General features: G+C 34.9%; 1 protein-coding gene across 1 annotated transcript in view; it reads left to right on the plus strand.

Moving 5' to 3' along the window:
• Positions 1 to 11,534, plus strand: part of EIF3E (eukaryotic translation initiation factor 3 subunit E) — a 44,972-nt gene extending 33,438 nt beyond the window's left edge. The window contains exons 11-13 of the mRNA XM_044245086.1: positions 9,528 to 9,630; positions 9,922 to 10,056; positions 11,346 to 11,534. Of these exons, the coding sequence (XP_044101021.1) occupies positions 9,528 to 9,630; positions 9,922 to 10,056; positions 11,346 to 11,384 (277 nt within the window). The 3' untranslated portion in view covers positions 11,385 to 11,534. The remainder of the gene's footprint in view (positions 1 to 9,527; positions 9,631 to 9,921; positions 10,057 to 11,345) is intronic.
• Positions 11,535 to 20,016: the final 8,482 nt, after the last annotated feature.

The raw sequence follows: 20,016 nt of genomic DNA on the forward strand, positions 1-20,016 counted from the left end.
AGTAGCGCACAGTTACTGAATCAACAATAGGACTTTTTTCTGCAGCGATGGAAATGCTTTTATATCTATATTGTTCAGCGTAGTAGCCAGTAGTCATTTGTGGCTTTTGAGTACTTACATGTGGCTCAGGTTTCAAGTTCTAGAACCATGGTTTTTAAATTGTGTGTGTGTGTTAACAACTTGTTTTCAGATGTGGCATTGTATGTGTGTACATCTGTGTAGTCAAATCAGAGCCCCTTCATGCTGTTCAGCCTGTATCTCTGTTCAGCTTTCCTCCTGATGGCCAAAGCACTTCTGTGGAGTTCTAAGACTTCCGGAAACACCGTTTTTAAAAAAAAAAAAAAAAAAAAAAAAAAAAAAAAATCCAGTACAACTTCTTTGTTTCCTAGTGGTTTTGTAGCTCCTTATTTATAGCTGGGAAGCTTAAGGCTCAGAGACATTAAGTTGCTTAGGTCTTATTAATGACAGAACCTGGACTAATAGGTCTCTGATATTCATTGTATTGTATGTCACTATAAATTCTTTTCTTTTTGATTGTGCACAATTGATACTTTTAGAAATATCAGATTTAGACTAATTTGTCATTAGTCTTTTCACTGAAAGCCAGAGGATAAAGATGGAAACCATAAGTCATTGTTTAACTTTGTGCCTCAAAATCAATTATAGAGTTTTGTTTTACAAATATAGATTTCCCTGAAGCCACCTCAGACCTTTTAGGTCAGATTTTCTGAGTATGCTCTGCTATGATGTGTAACAGAGCTCCTATACTCTACCCTCAGAGTGGTTTGGGGGAAGCACATCTGGGATTTAAGAACCTGCATCAGATTGCCAATTTTTAGGTCACATATTTACAGCCTGTTAAAGTAATGGAAAGAAAAATCAGTGATTTAATATTTTTAGTGTATAAAGAGTGAGGAAGATAGGGGTAAAGAGGAATATATAGCTTCAGGTGAAAAAAGAAGTACTCATCTTAGACCAACAATGAGATCTGTCTAAGGTTTATCGGCAGGGGAGAGGGTGTATCTAGTAGAACTTAGTCCAGGGTTTAGATTTGTTGTTTTGTTTGTTTATTTGAGAGAGAGCTTGCAAGCAGAAGGGACGGGGTAGGGAGAAAGAAACAATCTGAAGCAGACTCTGTGCTGAGTGTGGAATTCATTAACATGGGACTCCATCTCATGACCCTGAGATCATGACATGGACTGAAACTAAGAGTTGGACAACCACCCTATGCCACCCAGATCATGATCTTCTGGTTTTGGGATTGAGCACTGCAGAGCGGAGTCTGCTTCACATTTTCTGTCCCTCCCCGAGTGTTGCCACCGTGCCCCCCCACTCCTATGCACCCTTCTCAAATAAATAAAATCTTAAAATTAATTAATTAATGAAGACTGAGCCCAATCCCTAAAAATCTGAAATTTTCTCTAGGAGGAAATCTTGGCTGGCATCTCTGTTTTTTTTAAGTGCCTGTAAATAATTCTGATGTAAAACCTCTTTTATTAATTACACCTTTTATTTTGAGATGGTTATAGATTCACATGCAGTTGTAAGAAATAATAAAGAGAGCCCCTTTGTTCTTCACACAGTTTCCCATTTACACAGTTCACATTTCCAGTATAACATCTTGGAATAACATCTCGCAGACTATAGTAAAATACCACAACCAGCATGTTGACATTGATACATTCTCATCTATTAACCATTTCTGTAATTTTGTCATTTTTAAGAATATATAGGAACTTTTTAAAAAGCTAATGTTCATCCTTCCAGAGAGGATAAATAACAATATGTATCATGATTATGATGTAATTAGTAATAGCAGTATAACAGGTACAGGTGTTCAAAGAAGGAAATACTACAAATGTGAATGAGTGGCTCTTCTGGCCAAGCACTGGTTAGAAGGTAGGGGGCACACTCTCAGAGCTTTAAGTCCAGAGGAAGAAACATACTAAATAAAGATAAATGACAAATTATGATAGGGATTTTGAAAAAAATATAGAGTAATTAGAATGACAGGGACATAATTTGTGTGTTGGAAAATCAGAGAAGTAATTTAGATTGAAGCTTCAGTGAAGCCTGATAACCCACTGAGTGGAATATTTTTAAGCTGCAAAGTAAACTTTTTTCTGCTGTATACTAATTATGACAAATTATTCGTTATTTTGTGCTGACCTATCTTTGCCTCTAATTAATTTAAGATTATTTGATACTCTGTCTTTTCGAGGGTAAATGGGGAAGGGTTTATCTCTGTCCTCCTTTCTGTCCAACCAATGGACACATTTTAAATTCTGAAGAGAATAGTGCATATTATAGAACCAATGGTCGTTTATTAAACAACTCTTTCTATTTGTGATTTGGAACATTCTCAGTTGATAGGTTTCTTGACTAATGGCCGTAAGCACATATGATAGTCATATCTTTATAAAAATGCATATTAAGAATGTTTTTATCAGTTTATATACAACCTTATAGATTTGTAGGATAAGTTACCAATCTGTTTACCATAAAGTATGCAACATCTGTCAAAAAAGATTACTATGGTGGGATTTAATTTAGTATAGCTGAATAGTTTATCAGATATGGTGTGTGTCTGAAATTTAAAAGCTGTTCTAGAATAATTCTTGGACCAGTTTTCAGTTGTAGATAAAAACAAAGTATGGAAGTAATATTTTGAATGTGTGTGATAAACATGTTGGAGCATACATTTATATAATTTTTCTTTAGTGAGTTCGGCTTTTCACAAATGAATGTATTTGCCAACTACTCTTGTGTTTCTTTAAGTTATGAAGTCATTCTACTTTTCTCTTATTTTATTAAGTAACATTTTAGGTCTTCCTATTTTTCTTAAAGTTCTTACTACTACATAGCAATTTATATTCTTAATTATACTTCCTGATATTAAGGAGAAATCTAGAAAGGTACATTTCCAGATGGAGATAACATAGTTGCAAAAGCCTTTTATTATTTCTGTGTTAACTATAAAGTAGTATGTGGCATACCTCAGACATGTTGTGGGTTTGGTTTCAGTCAACTGCAGTAAAGTGAATATCACAATAAAACTAGTCAAATGGATTTTTTGGTTTCTTAGTGCATATAAAAGTTGTGTTCATACTGTCATCTTTTAAGTGTGCAGTATAGCATTATGTCTAAAAAAACCAGTGTACATAAACTTAATTAAAAATATTTCATTACTAAAAGATGGTAACCATTATCTGAACTTTCTGTGAGTCATAATCTTTTTGCTGCTGAAGGGTCTTACTCCAATTTTAATGGTTCCTGACTGATCAGGAACCATTGCCAAAGATTGGGGTTGCTGTGACAGATTCTTAGGACAGCAGTGAAGTTTTCTACATCTATTGGCTCTTCTTTCATATATGATTTCTCTGTAGCATGTGATACTGTTTGATAGCATTTTACACAGTAGAACTTTAAAAATCGGGAGTCCGTTCTCTCACACTGGCCGCTGCATTTTCAACTAAGTTTATGTAATATTCTAAATCCTTTGTTAGCATTTCCAGTAATCTTTACCAAGAGTAGATTCCATCTCAAGAAACCACTTTCTTTGCTTATCCGTAAGAAGTAACTCCTCATTTGTTAGTTTTGCCACGAGATTGCAGCAGTTCAGTCCCATCTTCAGGCTCCACTTCGGATTCTCATTCTCTTCCTGTTTCCACCACATCTGCAGTTACTTCCTTCATTGAAGTCTGGAACCTTTTGAAGTCATCTGTAAGGCTTGGAATTAACTTCTTCCAAACTCCTGTTAATACTGCTATTTTGACCTCTTCCCGTGAATCACAAATGTTCTTAATGGCATCTTAGTGGAGAATCCTTCCTTGAAGGTTTTCAGTTTACTTTGCCCCCATCCATCCAAAGAATCACATCTATGGCAGCTATAGCCCTAGGAAATGTATTTCTTAAGTAATAAGACTAGAAATTACTCCTTGATCCATGGACTACAGAATGATGTGTTGTTAGCAGGGACAAAAATAACATTAATTTCATTGTAGATCTCTGTCAGAGCTCTTGGGTGACCAGGTGTATGGTCAATGAGTAGTTACATTTTGAAAGGAATCTTTTTCCCTGAGCAAATCTCAACAGTGGGTTTAAAATATTCAGTAAACTATTTTGTAAACAGATTTGCTATCATACAGGCTTTCTTGTTCCATTTATAGAGCACAAGCTGAGTAGATTTGGCATAATTCTTAAGGGCCCTAGGATTTTTGGAATGGTAAATGAACATTGGTTTCAGCTTAAAGTCTTCCAGCTGTATTAGCCCCTAATAAGCGAGTTGGCCTGTCCTTCGAGGCTTTGAATCCAGGCATTGACTTCTCCTTTCCATCTATGAAAGTCCTAGGTGGCGTCTTCTTCCAGTGTAAAGCTATTTACTCTACCCTGAAAATCTGTCGTTTGGCGTAATCTGGATAACTCATTGTAGCTTCTACATTAGCAGCTTCATCTTGGGTACTTTTATGTTACAGAAATAACTTACTTCCTTAAACTTCGGGAACTAACAACCTCCACTAGTTTCAGACTTTTCTTCTGTTGCTTTCTTACCCCCTCAGCCTTCATAGAATTGATAAGAGTTAGGGCTTTGCTTTGGATTAGGTTTTGGCTTTAGGGAATGTTGTACCTATTTTGTTCTTTTCAAAACCACTGAAAATTTCTCCCTATCAGCATGTATTCACTTGAAAAATTATCTTTTCCCCCATTAATTTGAAATGCTACCCGTATCTTTTTTTTTTTTTTTTTGATAAGATATTATTTATTTGTCAGAGAGAGCACAAGCAGAGGGAGTGGCAGGAAGAAGGAGAAGCAGGCTCTCTGCTGAGCAAGGAGTCCAATGCGGGACTAGATCCCGGGATCCTGGGATCATGACCTGAGCTAAAGGTAGATGCTTAACCCACTGACCCACCCAGGTGTCCCTATTTGTTGTCTTTTTGATAGTAGCCTTTCTAATATGTGTGAGATGATATCTCACTTAGTTTTGATTTGTATTTCCCTAATATTTGTGATGCTGAACATCTTTTCATGTACCTGTTACCTGTCCATATGTCTTTTTGGAAAAATGTCTGTTCAGATTCTCTGCCAATTTTTTAGTCAAATTACTTAGGGTTTTTTTTGCTATTCAGTTGTTAAGAGTTCCTTATATATTTTGGGTATTAACCTCAGCTCTATCATTTGCACTCTGTTTTCCCATTTGGTGGTAGCTTGCCCTTTCATTTTGTAGATAGGTTCTTTTGCTATGCAGATTCTTTAGTTTGATATCGTTCCCCTTGGTTGTTTTTGCTTTCGTCATCTTTACTTTTGGTGTCAGATCAAAAAAATTATTGCCAAGACTGATGTCAGGGTGCTTACCACCTGATGTTTTTGTAAGTATTTATGGTTTCAAATCTTACGTTCAAGTCTTTAATCAGTCTTTAATCCATTTTGAGTTAATTTTGTTTATGGTGTAGGATGGTAGTCCCAATTTCAGTCTTTTGCATGTGGCTGTCCAGTTTCCCTAACACCATTTATTGAAGAATATATAATCAAAGAATATACAATGACCTATTGTATTCTTTGCTCCTTTGTACATTAATTCAACATATATGCATGGGTTTATTTCTGGGCTTTTTATTCTGTTCCATCTGTCTATTTTTATTAGTACCATACTAGACTAATCAGTTTTGATTAGTATAGTTTTATATTATAATTTAAAATCAGGATGTGTGATACCTGTGATACCTCCACCTTTGTTCTTCTTGCTCAAGATTGCTTTGGTTATTTAGGGTCTTTTGTAGTTCCATATATATTTTTTATTTAACATATTCAATATCTTGTTGTATCACTTGAGAAAAGAGTGCTCGTCAGCTTAAAGATATGTATAAGGGATATTTACACAAAAGATTTGAATGTCTGTTTTAAGCTGCCTGTAGACAAGGTTGAGATTTTCTATACAATCTGAATAATCAAGAAATTGTTTCTGTGCTTAAGATTTTGATCAAATAGATCTTTTTCTCAAAATTCTTTATTTTGATATATTCTGTCTTTTAGTTTATTGATAAACTGAATTATTTTAAATATAAGCATTATATAGGGTAGCATAAACCAACTTTTGCTCTTTAAGCTTTAATAGGATTTTTATTTTTATTTTTAAATCTTTACTATTTTTGCATAAAATCAGTAGGCTGTAAGAAATGTCAATTTGAGGATTTCTGTCATTTAATTTCTTTTATTCTGTGTATTTTCAAGTTATTTAAAAAAAACTGGACTGTTGCCACATTCTTTTATTCACTCTCAGAATGATTGGTAGCCTAGATAACCTGAGATGCCATCAATAACTTACTAATACTTCTTGGACTTTATTTCAGGTTTTCCTTTGACCTGATTTAATACATAAAGGATCAACAAGTACAATGCAAAGCTGTAAATCCCCAAAGTAGGATTATGGGTCAGAGCTTGCATATAGATATTTATGGTGCTTGCTGCATATTGCCATATTGCCCCAGCCATGTTAGAATATGAGACAAAGTATGGATGTAAAGAAAGGAAGGATGAAGAATTCTATGTGGAGTTACTATGCACAATAGACTTTTCTCTCTTTTATGTTAAAAATCTGACCTTAAATATTTCTGTAAATAATATCTCCCCAAGCCTCCAGACTAGAATTAGTAAACTCTTTTGCATTGCACGTAGCTTCTTCTACTTTTTTATCTTTATACTTAGATTAGTTTATATATTTAGGGGATGAAGTGACTGTCCTCTACTCCCCATCCCCCAGCTTAAACTTTATAAAAGTGGGGAATACACTGTCATTTGTCATTAGTATCTAACAGTTCATATTTTGTTGAATGAATGGCAAGGAAGAAAGACAATTGATTTGGTTTGGCTGTCATCTGGTACTCATGGGGGAGAATAATGAGAGGTTGGAAAGTGAGGTTGTAGCTAAATTGTAGAGAACCATGAATGAGAAATTTAGAAGTTTGGATTATATTGTTTTGATAGAAGGGCTTTGTTAAAGTTTTGAAAGGAATTCGGGCATAAACTGGTTAGTTGGCAATTACCTAAAATAGATTTAGGAAAGACTGAAGAGGTAGATTAGTTAAAAAACTGGGAAATAGTAATGGAGCCTGGACTAGGGGAGTGACCAATTTAGGAACCATACAGTAAATGTTTATTACTTGCCTCCTGTAAACTGGGCATTGGTGCTGATTGCTGGATAGATAGCAGTGAACAAAGAAGCTATGGTTCATGCTCTTCGGTTACATATACAGTGTATCATGAAAACAGATATTCAACAGAAACACTACAACTTTTATGACTTCTCCAAAGAAAATAGAGGGGCTGTGAAAGTATCAAATAGATATGTTACAGTTTGCAGAGGTGTCTTGGAAGGCTTATGAGGGTACTGATTGAGCAGAGACTCATGTAACAGCTAGCTAAATGAAGAAGGTGGATGAGCCTTTTAAGCAGATGACAAAGTATATGCAGAGGCCCCAAAGTGATTAAAAAGTTGGCATGTTTAATGAACAGAGAGGTATGGCTGGTGGAGAGGAGTCCTCCTTGTAAGAGTAGAATGATTAGATAAGAGGCAGTGGCTTAAAGAAAATTCTAAGTCTTCTCAGTTGTATATGGCAGGAAGAAGAGGAATCCAACAGATAACCTAGGCTTCAAAACTGAATGTTTCATTAAAATATTACTTTCTTAACAACCCTCATAAACAGGTTTTATATTAGAATTAAAAAACATGTTTATAATAACAACTCCACATAATTTGTAGCTTACTGGGAATACTTTTACTGCTCTTTAAAACAAAATATAGTGATCTTAAACATTGGAGTTTTAATATATTTAGTACAGTTTCTTTTGTGTTTTCAGAGTAAAATGCTTTTGACCTCACTTTAAAGAGTTGTGTTTTGGAGGGATGTAGGAGACACACAAAAGATAAATTGCTATAGGACGTGATAAGATAATGAGTATATTTTGGAAAATCTGTTCCTTACCTTTAGAGTTGAGCTTTAGGTTAGACAGATACTTGCTAACTATAGCACTGCAGAGACCATGAAATATACACCTTTTTAAAATAAGTCAGGCACTAGCAGGAAACACCAGCTGTGGGAATTTTTACCAGTCAAAAAAAAAAAAAAGCCTTCTTGTTCAAGTAAATTGACACAATTCTCTATTTTTAGTAGCTTAAATAAAAGGAGGGCTAGTGGAGAACAGTGATAAAGAGAATAAAATGAAATCCATGAAATTGAAATAATGGTCATGGATTAATTGTTCTTTATTTTTGCTAAGAATGTGTACTTAGAACAAAATTGATCACAAAAACACACAGAATTTTGAACACATAAATCTAGGGAGTTTTATGGTTGAGTTGGCTCATATTTATCATCAAGATGTTTTTAACTCAGAGCATATTTTAAGGATAAATTTTAAATGACTATATCTTTGTAGATTTAGCTTGTAATTATTTTATTGATAACCTAACTTAATTTTTACATTTTGCGTGAAATTCTATTAACTCTTTTTCAGTAAATGTATAAAATAGGAATGGCACAGATACTATTCTCATAAGGGTATTTTTTATTAACTAGGTTATTTGGGTTGGAAGCTCTGGAATTACATAATTATGTGATTACCAATGTCTTGACTTCATTTTAAAAATCAGAAAGGCTATCAGATGAGGAATTTTAGTTTATAATACTCTGAGGAAAGATTTTGTTATTTATATTCTAGTTCTCTTCATCAAATGAATGGTAACATTAGAGGGCCTGCTAAGTGTATAATGTCTTCAATGAAGAGAGGTGAAAAGAGAACCGTTAATGTTAAAACACCCATATATGCATACATATATACTGAATGCTCTTAAATACTATACATGCCTACTCTTCTATCAGCTGGGTGATTTACAAACTACCACCGAAGGGTGCCTTTGTTAGTCCTGATAAATTAAAAGAGGCCTGTAACGGCCTCTTTTTCAACCAGATCATCTCCCTTGCTCCTTTCCCACTCTCCCTCTTTTTCATTCTGTGTATATGTGTGTCTTTCTCTTTCCTCTGAAATTCAGTGGCCACTTAGGTTATATAATGTGCAATTCCCAGAGTGCCCTCAGAGTTTACAACATAAATATATACACTAGCCCTAAGATTTGATTATTTCATTGTATTATACTTATCACTGATGTTCCTTGTAGTGGATTTAATTTGTGTAATCATTATGCATCATAAAACCTTTTTCTCCCTTAAGTCATTATTAGTGGAGCACCTGCTAAGTGTAAGGTGCTGTTCTAGAAGCCAAAAGATTTCTGTAATTGTGGAATATGGTCCCCTCTCCTCAAGGAACTTTCAGTCTGGTTGGTGAATTGGGATAGGTCTTGTACAGTACAACATAATAGCACAAACGCGAACAGTGCCGTTATTGAGTCCTAGTATTCGAAAGAAGGCGATCCATAAATACCTGAAAGTCTCTATGCAGAGTGTGCTTCAAAGACTGTGTACATGAAACTAAGTATTTAGACTCCATTGACAGTATTTTTACTTTTTTCATAGCATGTTGGCAGACAAGCTGAACATGACTCCAGAAGAAGCTGAAAGGTGGATTGTAAATTTGATTAGAAATGCAAGACTGGATGCCAAGATTGATTCTAAATTAGTGAGTATTAAATTAGTTATACTACTTCTGTTAAGTTGCTGGCTCTTTTATACTTTTTTGGGTATTTTTCATTAGGACATTTTGTTCTGTTCTGTTAATAATTTTTGCTTTGTGTTAAGGCAGCAGCAGCCACCTTTTTGTTGTTGTTGTTGCTGGATGAATATTGTCATCTCTGTAGAGTGCATGAAAATGTGTGCACTAGTCAGGTAGTGTTGTGATGTCATGCCCATGACCTACCTGGGAAACTCAGTTGTAATATTATAGGATCAATTTCCCTCTGTCTCATTTTAGGGTCATGTGGTTATGGGTAACAATGCAGTCTCACCCTATCAGCAAGTGATTGAAAAAACCAAAAGTCTGTCATTTAGAAGCCAGATGTTGGCCATGAATATCGAGAAGAAACTTAATCAGAATAGTAGGTCAGAGGTAAGAACCACACATTTTCTGTTTTGTCTGGAATTTAACAATGACATAAGTATTCTACTGGACTTCATTTGAGAACATACTAATATATTGTTCATTTCTGATTTTGTATTTCTAATTGGGGGTGTGAACATTTTTTTAAAGATATATTACTAAACTGAAAAGAATTTTTCTTAAATGTATTACATGTGTTAGTTAAGGAAACTGAGAAAATTGTGTTCCTAGTTTATTATATCTGTTTTTCTTTTCTTTCATTCTGCCTGTGTGACTTCATTGACTCCTTTTCCTAAGGGTTTACAGCACATCATTTTGATACTAGCATATGATAACTTATATATGTAGAGTTCTTTCAAATGGTTGAAATTTGTGTTCTTTTTAAGTCTGAAGAAATACTTTTACAAAAATGTTGGGTCTTACTATCTATTTGTGTTGATCTTTAAAAACTTGATTTTATCTGATATTCATATTTAACTATGTCAGAAAAAAATATATCCCCACTTTCGTTGATTGTGCATATTAGATTTTTTTTTTTTTTTTTTTTTTTAACAGAGAGATCACAAGTAGGTAGAGAGGCAGGCGGGGGGGGGGCGGGGGGGAAGCAGGCTCCCTGCAGAGAGCCCGATGTGGGGCTCGATCCCAGGATCCTGAGATCATGATCTGAGCTGAAGGCAGCGGCTTAATCCACTGAGCCACCCAGGCGCCCCATGCATATTAGATCTTGAAGGAACTTGATTGGCCTTGTAATTTTGGAATCCCAGACCAGCTTTAATGCTTTTTAGCCATTATGATTATGTGTAACTAGGGCATAGGAAGTTTTTTTTTTTTTTTTAAGGAGACAAAACAGCTTCAATGTTTTGAAGTTTTAGCAAAAAATTCGTGTCCTTTGAATAGTTCTTCAATTTTAAAAGAGAGGAAGAATTGGGAAATTTTATGTTTATGCCTTTTCCAACCAAGTTCAAAATAACTCAACCTAAAACAGCTTTTATATAATGTTCTTTTTTGTATGTCTGAGGATCAGTTTGTATTGACTTTCATTACAGTACTAGTGATACTGTCATTGTTACACTCTATAATTGGTCAAAAACTGGTTTAGATGGCATGTTGATGTGTGGGGGTTTTTTTTGTTCTAAGTAGCATAATTGACATTTAGAAATTGTGGAGGTTGTTAAAATCTTAGAGAGTGGTTTTGGGTTAGAATATTAAAAAGGAAATGCTAATACCACTTTTTTCTAAGCTAGCTTTTTAGAAAGTACTTTCTTCTCACCTTATACATTTCTCTTTGTGTGTTCTAGGCTCCTAACTGGGCAACTCAGGACTCTGGCTTCTACTGAAGAACTGTGTAATGAAAAGATGAAAAAACTATTAAATAAAGATGAAAGAATAAAACTCTTACATAAAGGGTTACCTACATTTATGAACAATTAACGTATTAGAGCATAAATTTTGGGGAGTTTGAATAAAATTGGCTGTGTTTCATTTTATCTTGTTGTGAATTTCCTTGTATATCCAAGTGTGTGTTATTTTAACTTTTCAGATTGGAATAATTGTAGATTTACAGGACGTTGCAAAAATAATAGAGAGAGGTGTCATGAGCCCTGAACCTATGTTACCTGTTTACTGTAATACATTATCACAATCAGAACCTAGACCATAGGGACAATGTGTGTAAATAGCACTGTGCCATTTTAAACTTGTGTAGATTTGTGTAGCCTTCAGTACGGTCAAGATAAGGAACTATCTTCTTTTCTCTACCATCATGGTGTGTGGGCTCGGCTGTTCCTCACCATGTCTTCTCACAAGACCTCAAGATCAAGTGATTCCTGGCCAAGGAATAAAAGCAGAATTATTACATTCCCCATGGGATTCAGATGAAAACTGGTAATAAAATCAGGTACAACTCCAAGAGGAGGCATTGGAAAAGAAGCAGGCTGGGTCTGTAAGGGATAACACATGAGGTGGCACACATTTATGTTAAGTGAAGGTCACATGCTCATATCCTGTCACTCTGTGAGCATCACTGCTACCTGAACAATAGACATTTTTATGGGGGAAATGATTTCTCTGTTACTACTTCCGCACCAGTAGGTTAGTTCAACAGTAAATATGTGAGACATTTTGTTCAGGAAAAAAAAAAAGATAACCGCCATCATCATGAACCTCTCCCTCTCCCTCTGTGGTCATACCTACCTCTACTAGCTTTCACCCCTAGCAACCACTAATCTGTCTTCCATCTCTATAATTTGTCATCAGTAAAATACTTTAGAAATGGAATTATACAACGTATGATTTTTTGAGTTTAACTGTTTCTACTCATAATGACCTTGAGATCTATCCAAGTGTTATATATATTAGTAGTTTTTTCCCATTTATTGCTAAGTCTTTCTCCATGGTATTGAGGTACCACATTGTTTAACCATGAACCTTTAAGGAGATTATGGTCGTTTCCAGTTTGGGGCTAGCACAAATAAAGCTGCTGTTTCTTAATTTCTTAAAGTGGGCAGCTACAAGGACTTAAAAGGAGTATAAGCTAAACTGTAGAAATGACTTCTTGAATCTTGCAGATGCATGCACGTGCTTGCACACATGCACACACTTGAACACGTTTTGCTGGATAGCCAAGATCTTTAAATATATAAAGCTCTGGTTGGGTTTCCTTTACACAAAAGTGGTTTGATTTTCACTTTGGTTGTTGAACTAAAACCTAGTCAGACAACAGACATTTCTGTTTCTGCACTCAAAAAGTGGTACAAGGATAGGAGATGCATGCATACTGGGTTTTTATTTGGCATCTGATCAGGTCACCTGCACCCCGCAGTTAAGTTTAGAGAATATGGACTGGATTTGGTCCATGTGCTGTGGTTTCAGATCCCTGGTTTATGGTATTGGTTCTACTAAACTAGCCCAAAGGTGCTGAAGTAAGGGGGAGGATTGCTGGTTAGGGTAAGCCAAATGCTGATTTTTTTTATTCATACCCTAGCCAGTGTTGTGAAAATGCCAGCTTCAAAGGATCATCTATAATACAAAATGGTCAAGGTTCATAGAGCAAGTACCAAAAAGGGGCGTATCCATCATTAGATCAAAACAGGCCCATCTTACCTTGAGTACAATAGCTAATAACATGAATCAGAAGTATAGATCTGTAAGAAATAGTTACACAAAACTAGATAAAATTACATGTTATTTGAGCTATACAGAAATAGTATGTTAAGCTGCCTGTTTCCTTCTTCACCAGTGATCCAAAGACAAAAAGTTCTTAGAGGCATCATTAATAACTTTATCTTAAGACTATAGCTCAACCAAACCACATTAATGACAAGGATTTCTAGGTGATTACATGGCGGTTAAAAGCAAGTCTTAACAGCCTCTGCCTTTGGTTCAGGTCATGATCCCAGGGTCCTGGGATCGAGCCCTGCATCAGGCTCTTTCTGCTCGCCAGGGAACCTGTTTCCTCCTCTCTCTCTCTGCTTACCTCTCTGCCTACTTGTGATCTCTGTCAAACAAATAAGTAAATAAAATTTTTAAAAAAATTAAGTCTAACAGTTTGATGTGCTTTAATGGACCAGTAGGGAAAAACCCAGGGAGGAAAAATAGGAAGCTAATACGCATTTACTGTGTGTCAGGCATTTTCACATTTATATATCTGGAAATTTTTTTTAAAGGATTTTATTTATTTGACAGAGATCACAAGTAGGCAGAGAGGGAGAGAGAAAGGAAGAAGGAAGCAGGCTTCCCGCCTAGCAAAGAGCCTGATGTGGGACTCAATCCCAGGACCCTGAGATCATGACCTGAGCTGAAGGCAGAGGCCTAACCCACTGAGCCACCCAGGCAGCCCTATATATCTGGAAAATTTTAAGAATGAAAGCTAACATTTGAGTGCCTCAATTTTGCCTGGAAACACTGAAATTTGGGTGTTAATATTTGTATATTATTGATGAAGAAACAGATGGTTACTCTGTGTCCCACCTACTAAATGTTAAAGCAATGAATTGAATGTAGGCTTTTTCAGTTATAGCACACGGCCCCTTCTTATTTCATTATTGCCTTAAATTTACAAAGGTTTAAGTGGTGTATGGTAAGTGGGTTGTAAAGGAGGATCTTGATCCATAAAACTATTCAAGTCTCTTGGCACCATTATCTTTAATTGAGAGTAAAAGATGTTATATTGTTTTTCCACCAGTATAATCATTGGATACTCGTGATTCCACCAAAAAAAAATCTATTTGGAACTGACAAAACTTTGATAAACATCTCTTTGATTTTTTTCTATTTATGGTTTACTCCGTCAGGGTTATCCATTATATGAATAATTAATGTTCACTTTTCTACCACTTTTTGCTTTTCACGTATTGCTGCCCTTTGAACTTGAAAGATGATACCACTATAGATTCCTAATTTATCAATGAGGGAAAAAATACATAATGGCTATTTTTACACATTCTCTATACTTGTTTGTTGTTAAAATGTATTCTTGAAATTTGCATGGAAACAAATTACCTCGTTCTGGATTTACTCAAACTTTTGATAACAGGTAAACTGTAGTAAGATACTGAGCACAAATGATGTAGTGATTAATTTTCTTTTTTGTGTTCTCTTGTTTCCATTCAATAAATAGACCGTCATATGTGTCAATAACATTTACAGGCACTGGGAACACATTGAAGAGCAAGAGCTCATGAGGCTTACATTAAGTAAATAGTTTCTTGTGTATTTTTTTAAAAGTTTCTATGCATTCCCAAGCATATATGTTTATGCTTTTTAAAATATGAAATACATAAAGAAAAACCAATGCTCATTTACCCAATACTCCTCTTTGCTACTCAGCTTAAGAAATAGAATGGTTCTAGAAACTTGGACAAGCTTGTGGGCCCTTTGTTGATAGTATTTTCTTCTTTGTCCTTGAGAAGTGACCACTACCATGACCTTTATATTACTAATTCCTTTGCTTTTCTGTATGGTTTTGTGGACACACATATATGCTTAACATATTTTTGACATGTGTTTAATTGAAATTATGCTTAGTAATCTATTGCTTGCTTTTCCCAACACAGATTCATCTACGTTGGTATATTGGCATCGGTGTATTCAGCTGCAGTTGATTGTTTTTCACTGCCTTGTGGTATTCTGTTGTCTGAATATGCCATATTTAATTCAGCCAAATATTGGCAAAACATGTTTCCATGTTCTCCTTTATCTAGAGTTTTTGGAACCAGTCACAATTGTGTTATGAATTGGTGAGTTAAATCAATTTGCTTTTATTATGATTACTAACCTATATGAGTTTATTTCTACTATCTCATTGCAAGCTTTCTGTTTGTCCCACTTTGGCTTTTTTTTTTTTTTTTTTTTTAACCCGATCCCCTATTTCTTGACTTTCTTATGGTTTGATTTTATTCTCTTCTAGCTGGGCAACTAAATGTTCTCTTTCTATTTAATGATCATCCTAGAAATTTTAATATGTGTTTTTTAACTTAATGTCCGAAAATTAATATCTCTACCCCTCTCTAACAATATAAGGAAAATTTTTACTGCAGTGATCTTCCTCCCCAGTTATTTGTGTCCATTCTGTTTTTATTGTAACATCTTAAGTTAGACATTGTACAATAATGCCTTTTTTCTTATTCATTCCTTTTGTAATGCAACGTTCCTCAGGTTCCTTTTAGGTTGCTTTTGCGATCTTTTCATTAGCGTTCTGAAGTTTCACTATGATGTGTCTAAATGTGAATTTTATTTATACTGGTTAGGATTCATTTGTCTTCTGATTCTGAAAACAGCTTTTGTCTTACATTAGTTCTGGAAAGTTACCTTTTTGGATAATTCTCCCTGGTTCTTCAGGTTTTTGTTTGTTTTTGAGTTGCCCCCAAAAACCTCCCTCTCTTTCATACTTTATATATCTGCCACCTGTGCTGCATTACATTTTGCATAATTTCTTTAGTTCTTTCTTCCAGTTTGTTAATGATCTCATAAACTGTATCTAATTTGCTCTTAAGCCTCCATGGAATTGATTTCATCCTTGGTAGTTTCTTCTTTTTTTTTTTTTTTTTACCGTTTTTCAATGCCAACTTATATTCTGTGAATTTATTATACATTCTGTGTTTTGAGTTCATCTAATTCTGTGCACCATTCTTACCCAGGCTATCCATCCTTTAATGAGTATAATATTTTCTGAATTACTCTCCCTATAACTATTCCTGACCCGCTCTTCCCACCTGTTTTCATGAATATTCACTTGATGTCTAAGACAGACACACAAACGTAATACTATACGGTAAGAGCTATTCTATGTGAAAACACTTAGACTTATGAAAGATACTTTTTTAATAGTTAAGGTCAATTGAAGACTTGCAAAAATCATCATTAACTATAATTTATAAAATGTTTCAAAACATCTCTTTCTTGATCTTGGCCCTTTCTTAGTACTGATGGAAATAAAAAGACAGATACACCAATGACCTCAGATGTTTTCCTTCCTCTCTACTTCCCGGTGGTCAGGAAAATAGCTGGACAACATTCAAAACTGTTGACCTCCAAATTCGCAATATTGTGAACTCAAGTTTTCCAGCCTACTGTTGATCCTCACATATGACCCCTGTTTTCTTTTCCAGCTGGTAGATGTGTGGACAAAGGATACAGGTATCCTCAAATACCCTCAAGTATCCCGAAGAGGTCACTTGGAAGCTAAATACTTCTGGTTCTAGTACCACCACTAACAGGAGCAATTGAAAACCCATTCACCTCCACAGTAAAAAGGTCAGAAGTAAAATAGTGAACTGTAAAGACCATCAGTAAGAAAAGTAATCAAGGCCAAGGTCAAACTATCTGCTAGGATGAAATGTTTAAAATTTTCAATGAGGCTTTAATTAGATTCCTACAAAATAACCTGCTTTAACTGTTGTTTGTGTTTTCCATGCATAATTTACTCCCGTGTCTTTTAAGTTCCCTTAGAGATCAAGCCATCATCTGGAAAAGTGTTAACTTTCTGGAGAGGTAGCACAAACACTGTTACGCTTTGTTAATTTTCCATCTCATGTATTTAATAAACTGTTTGACTCTTAGAATCTGCAAGAAATAACATTAATCTGCATCTCCTATTTTGGTTCTGAAACTCTGGTTTTTGTGCTGGCTTCCATTTAGTCTGATAGGATCGGGAGAACAATGCCAGATTGATTCATTTGTTTTTAAGTGTTGTGAGGACAATTGAGGGGTAAGGAGAAGTTGCTTTTTTGAACTGGGAAACAGCATGGGCACTTAAGCACAACTCCAGGTGTGTGTGTGTACAATTGTGTCTGATTGCTTAAAGGTATATATCTAAGATTCCATGTTGATCAGTGCTAGAACCCAGCTCTTGGAGGATCAGAGGCAAGCTTACTCAGAGCAGCATGGAGAAAAAATTGGATCACAGAAAGACAGTCCTATTTAATCAGGTCTCGAAACCTGGCAGTTCTCCTAGGAGAATAGAATACTATTGAATTACATTTATTTGTGGCCATTTTTTCTTGCCTTCTCTATTGCCCTTTAAGCACAGTAGCCATGAAATATGTTCATCTTTGTACTCCCCAAACAGTAGGCATGATAATAGATACTGTAGATATTTACTCCTTCACCACCCATTCATTCATCTTGGTACACAAGTAATGCTTGGGAAGTACTAAAAGCAGCAGCCTAGTAGATGGGACATTGCTGTGAGTCTTCTCTGATTGGTTTCCTTACGGAGTATGCAACTTTTCACTTGATTTTAAAGACAAACGATTTGTATAGAGAGGAAGCACATGTTTAGCTTTGTATCTTTGTTCAGTTAGCTAATCAGGCCAGAGCTGTTGGTCCATTTGTCCATAAGCCAGTTTGTGTTTCTCCATTCTTAGCCACAGATTGCACCTTGAACCTTTGCCAGCTGTTTCCTAAGTGCATGCCATTGGATGTGAGGGAGACCTGAAAAGAGTGCAGATATATCAGCTTAAAATCATCACAGCTTTTAAAAACAAAACAAACAAAGCATAAAGCATGAATCCCATAATGGTAGATCAGAGGTTTTATCTTGTATAGTCAAAGGTCAGTACATTGCTGCCATATGTGCTGCTATCAGAGTAAACACTACATGATAGGGACAAAACTTAAGAAGCTGTGACAAACAAGTATTAGAACTTTTTATATCAATTTTATTTAAAAAATTAAATTTCTACTGACAAGTTAGTATAATTAGTCCTAGAAAATATCAGGTAGAATGTGGTCTCATTGATTCAGAAATCGTCCAGAACGCTACACAACCATTATGCCTTGTGTTTTAATAGATGATGTGATTAGAAAACATTCTTGGTTATCTAGTAAGAACTCCCTTGCCATGGGACTTGGGGCCTGTTCTTTGAAGATTCGTAGGACTCAAATGAAATTTCACCAACAATCAATAAAAATGCCTCTTTTTTGCTTCATATTTTCACTTTTACTTAACAGTCATGCACATTATTTCAAGTGAGTTTCAAAAGGACTTTGTAAGTTGAGCATTATTGTTCAGGTTTACCATTAGATCATCTGGTAAACTTTTCTTATCTGACATGAGTGACTGAGGGAACTTTGGAAAGAATAATTGACTCTAAAGTAAAAACAAAACAAAAAGTATAATCCCATGGTGACCAAACTATCACATTTATAAGATGCTGCATTCTCTTATCAGAAAACAGAGTGAACATTTAGGTGAATCATCACTCAACAAATTTAGAAAAAAAATATTGAAATAGTTTGCTCTCTTCTAGAGCATTCAAAGGAGAAAAAGGCAGGGGGAAGAACTCTCTTTGGCATTTCTAGATATTTGAATAGACAAGGAAGAACTGTAGCTTTTTTTTTTTTTTTAAGCTAAATTATCCTAAGAACACTCTGCTCCAACATAAGAATGCCAGTGGAATAAGAGATGGTAACACAAGATGCACCAGGAGACTCGAGGTTTTGTGTGTTTGAAACTTATATTCTACTATAATGACTAAATTGTAGAGAAGCAAAGCTAATGTGTGTGTGTGTGTTTAAATTTACCCAATGTTTTTTTGGTTCTGTCTTCTAGGAGCAGACAAACTTCTTTTGTTTTTTGTTTGTTTGCTTGTTTGTTTTTAAAAGGTCACTCCAATTTTATAAAACAGTATAAGACAAGGAAAATTAAAATGTTATACTACATTAGAACAATATATTTGCTCAGAATAGAAATGCCAAAAGCTCATAAAGGTATACAGTGGTTTGCAGTGTTTTCTTTTCACATAATTTATTCAGTTGAGTAGGACTTCTTTTTATATTTCAACTTTTAGTTTCATATAAACAAAAGTGAAGTAAATATAATGATTGTTATCAACTGAATGTGAGATGAAATCTCAGTATTTGAAAGGACATAGATCTTATAAACTTGCTTTTGATTTTAATTCAAGAATAATTATGTTGGATTTTTATGTATGACTGGACAAAAAAACATGTGGTTGTGTGTTTTGGCATATGTTCTTCCAGCTTTTTCAGTGATAGTTATGATAACCAACAAAGGAAATTTAGATTGGAAGTCCTTTTTCTGTACCAGATTCTAATCATCACTGTAAGAATAATTCTAACACCTATTGGTTACTTTTGCTTGAAGACCTTATGTCGATATATACGTCGATGACTTTAAGTGGTAGAGAATTGGGACGTGGAATTCAGAGAAATAAACTTTTGAAATAGATACCTATACAATACCATGCTCTTTTCTAGCCCCAGTGCTGTTACCAGAAAAAGATTTGGGTAAGTCATAATGAAATAAGTTGAAATATAATGTTTTTATAACAGATATTTTTTCCATCATTCATGTTTATAGCTTTCCCCTGAGAGCAGAATTAAATTTATAAACCATAGCTTTAACATATACCATTACCATAAAGGAAAAGAATGTGCATGTGCACACGCTCACACATGTAGAAAAGTCTAGATTTTAGTATCAAATAGAGATGTGAATGTTATGCA

This window comes from Neovison vison, chromosome 4, assembly GCF_020171115.1.
Source record: "Neovison vison isolate M4711 chromosome 4, ASM_NN_V1, whole genome shotgun sequence".
Classification (NCBI taxonomy): domain Eukaryota; kingdom Metazoa; phylum Chordata; class Mammalia; order Carnivora; family Mustelidae; genus Neogale; species Neogale vison.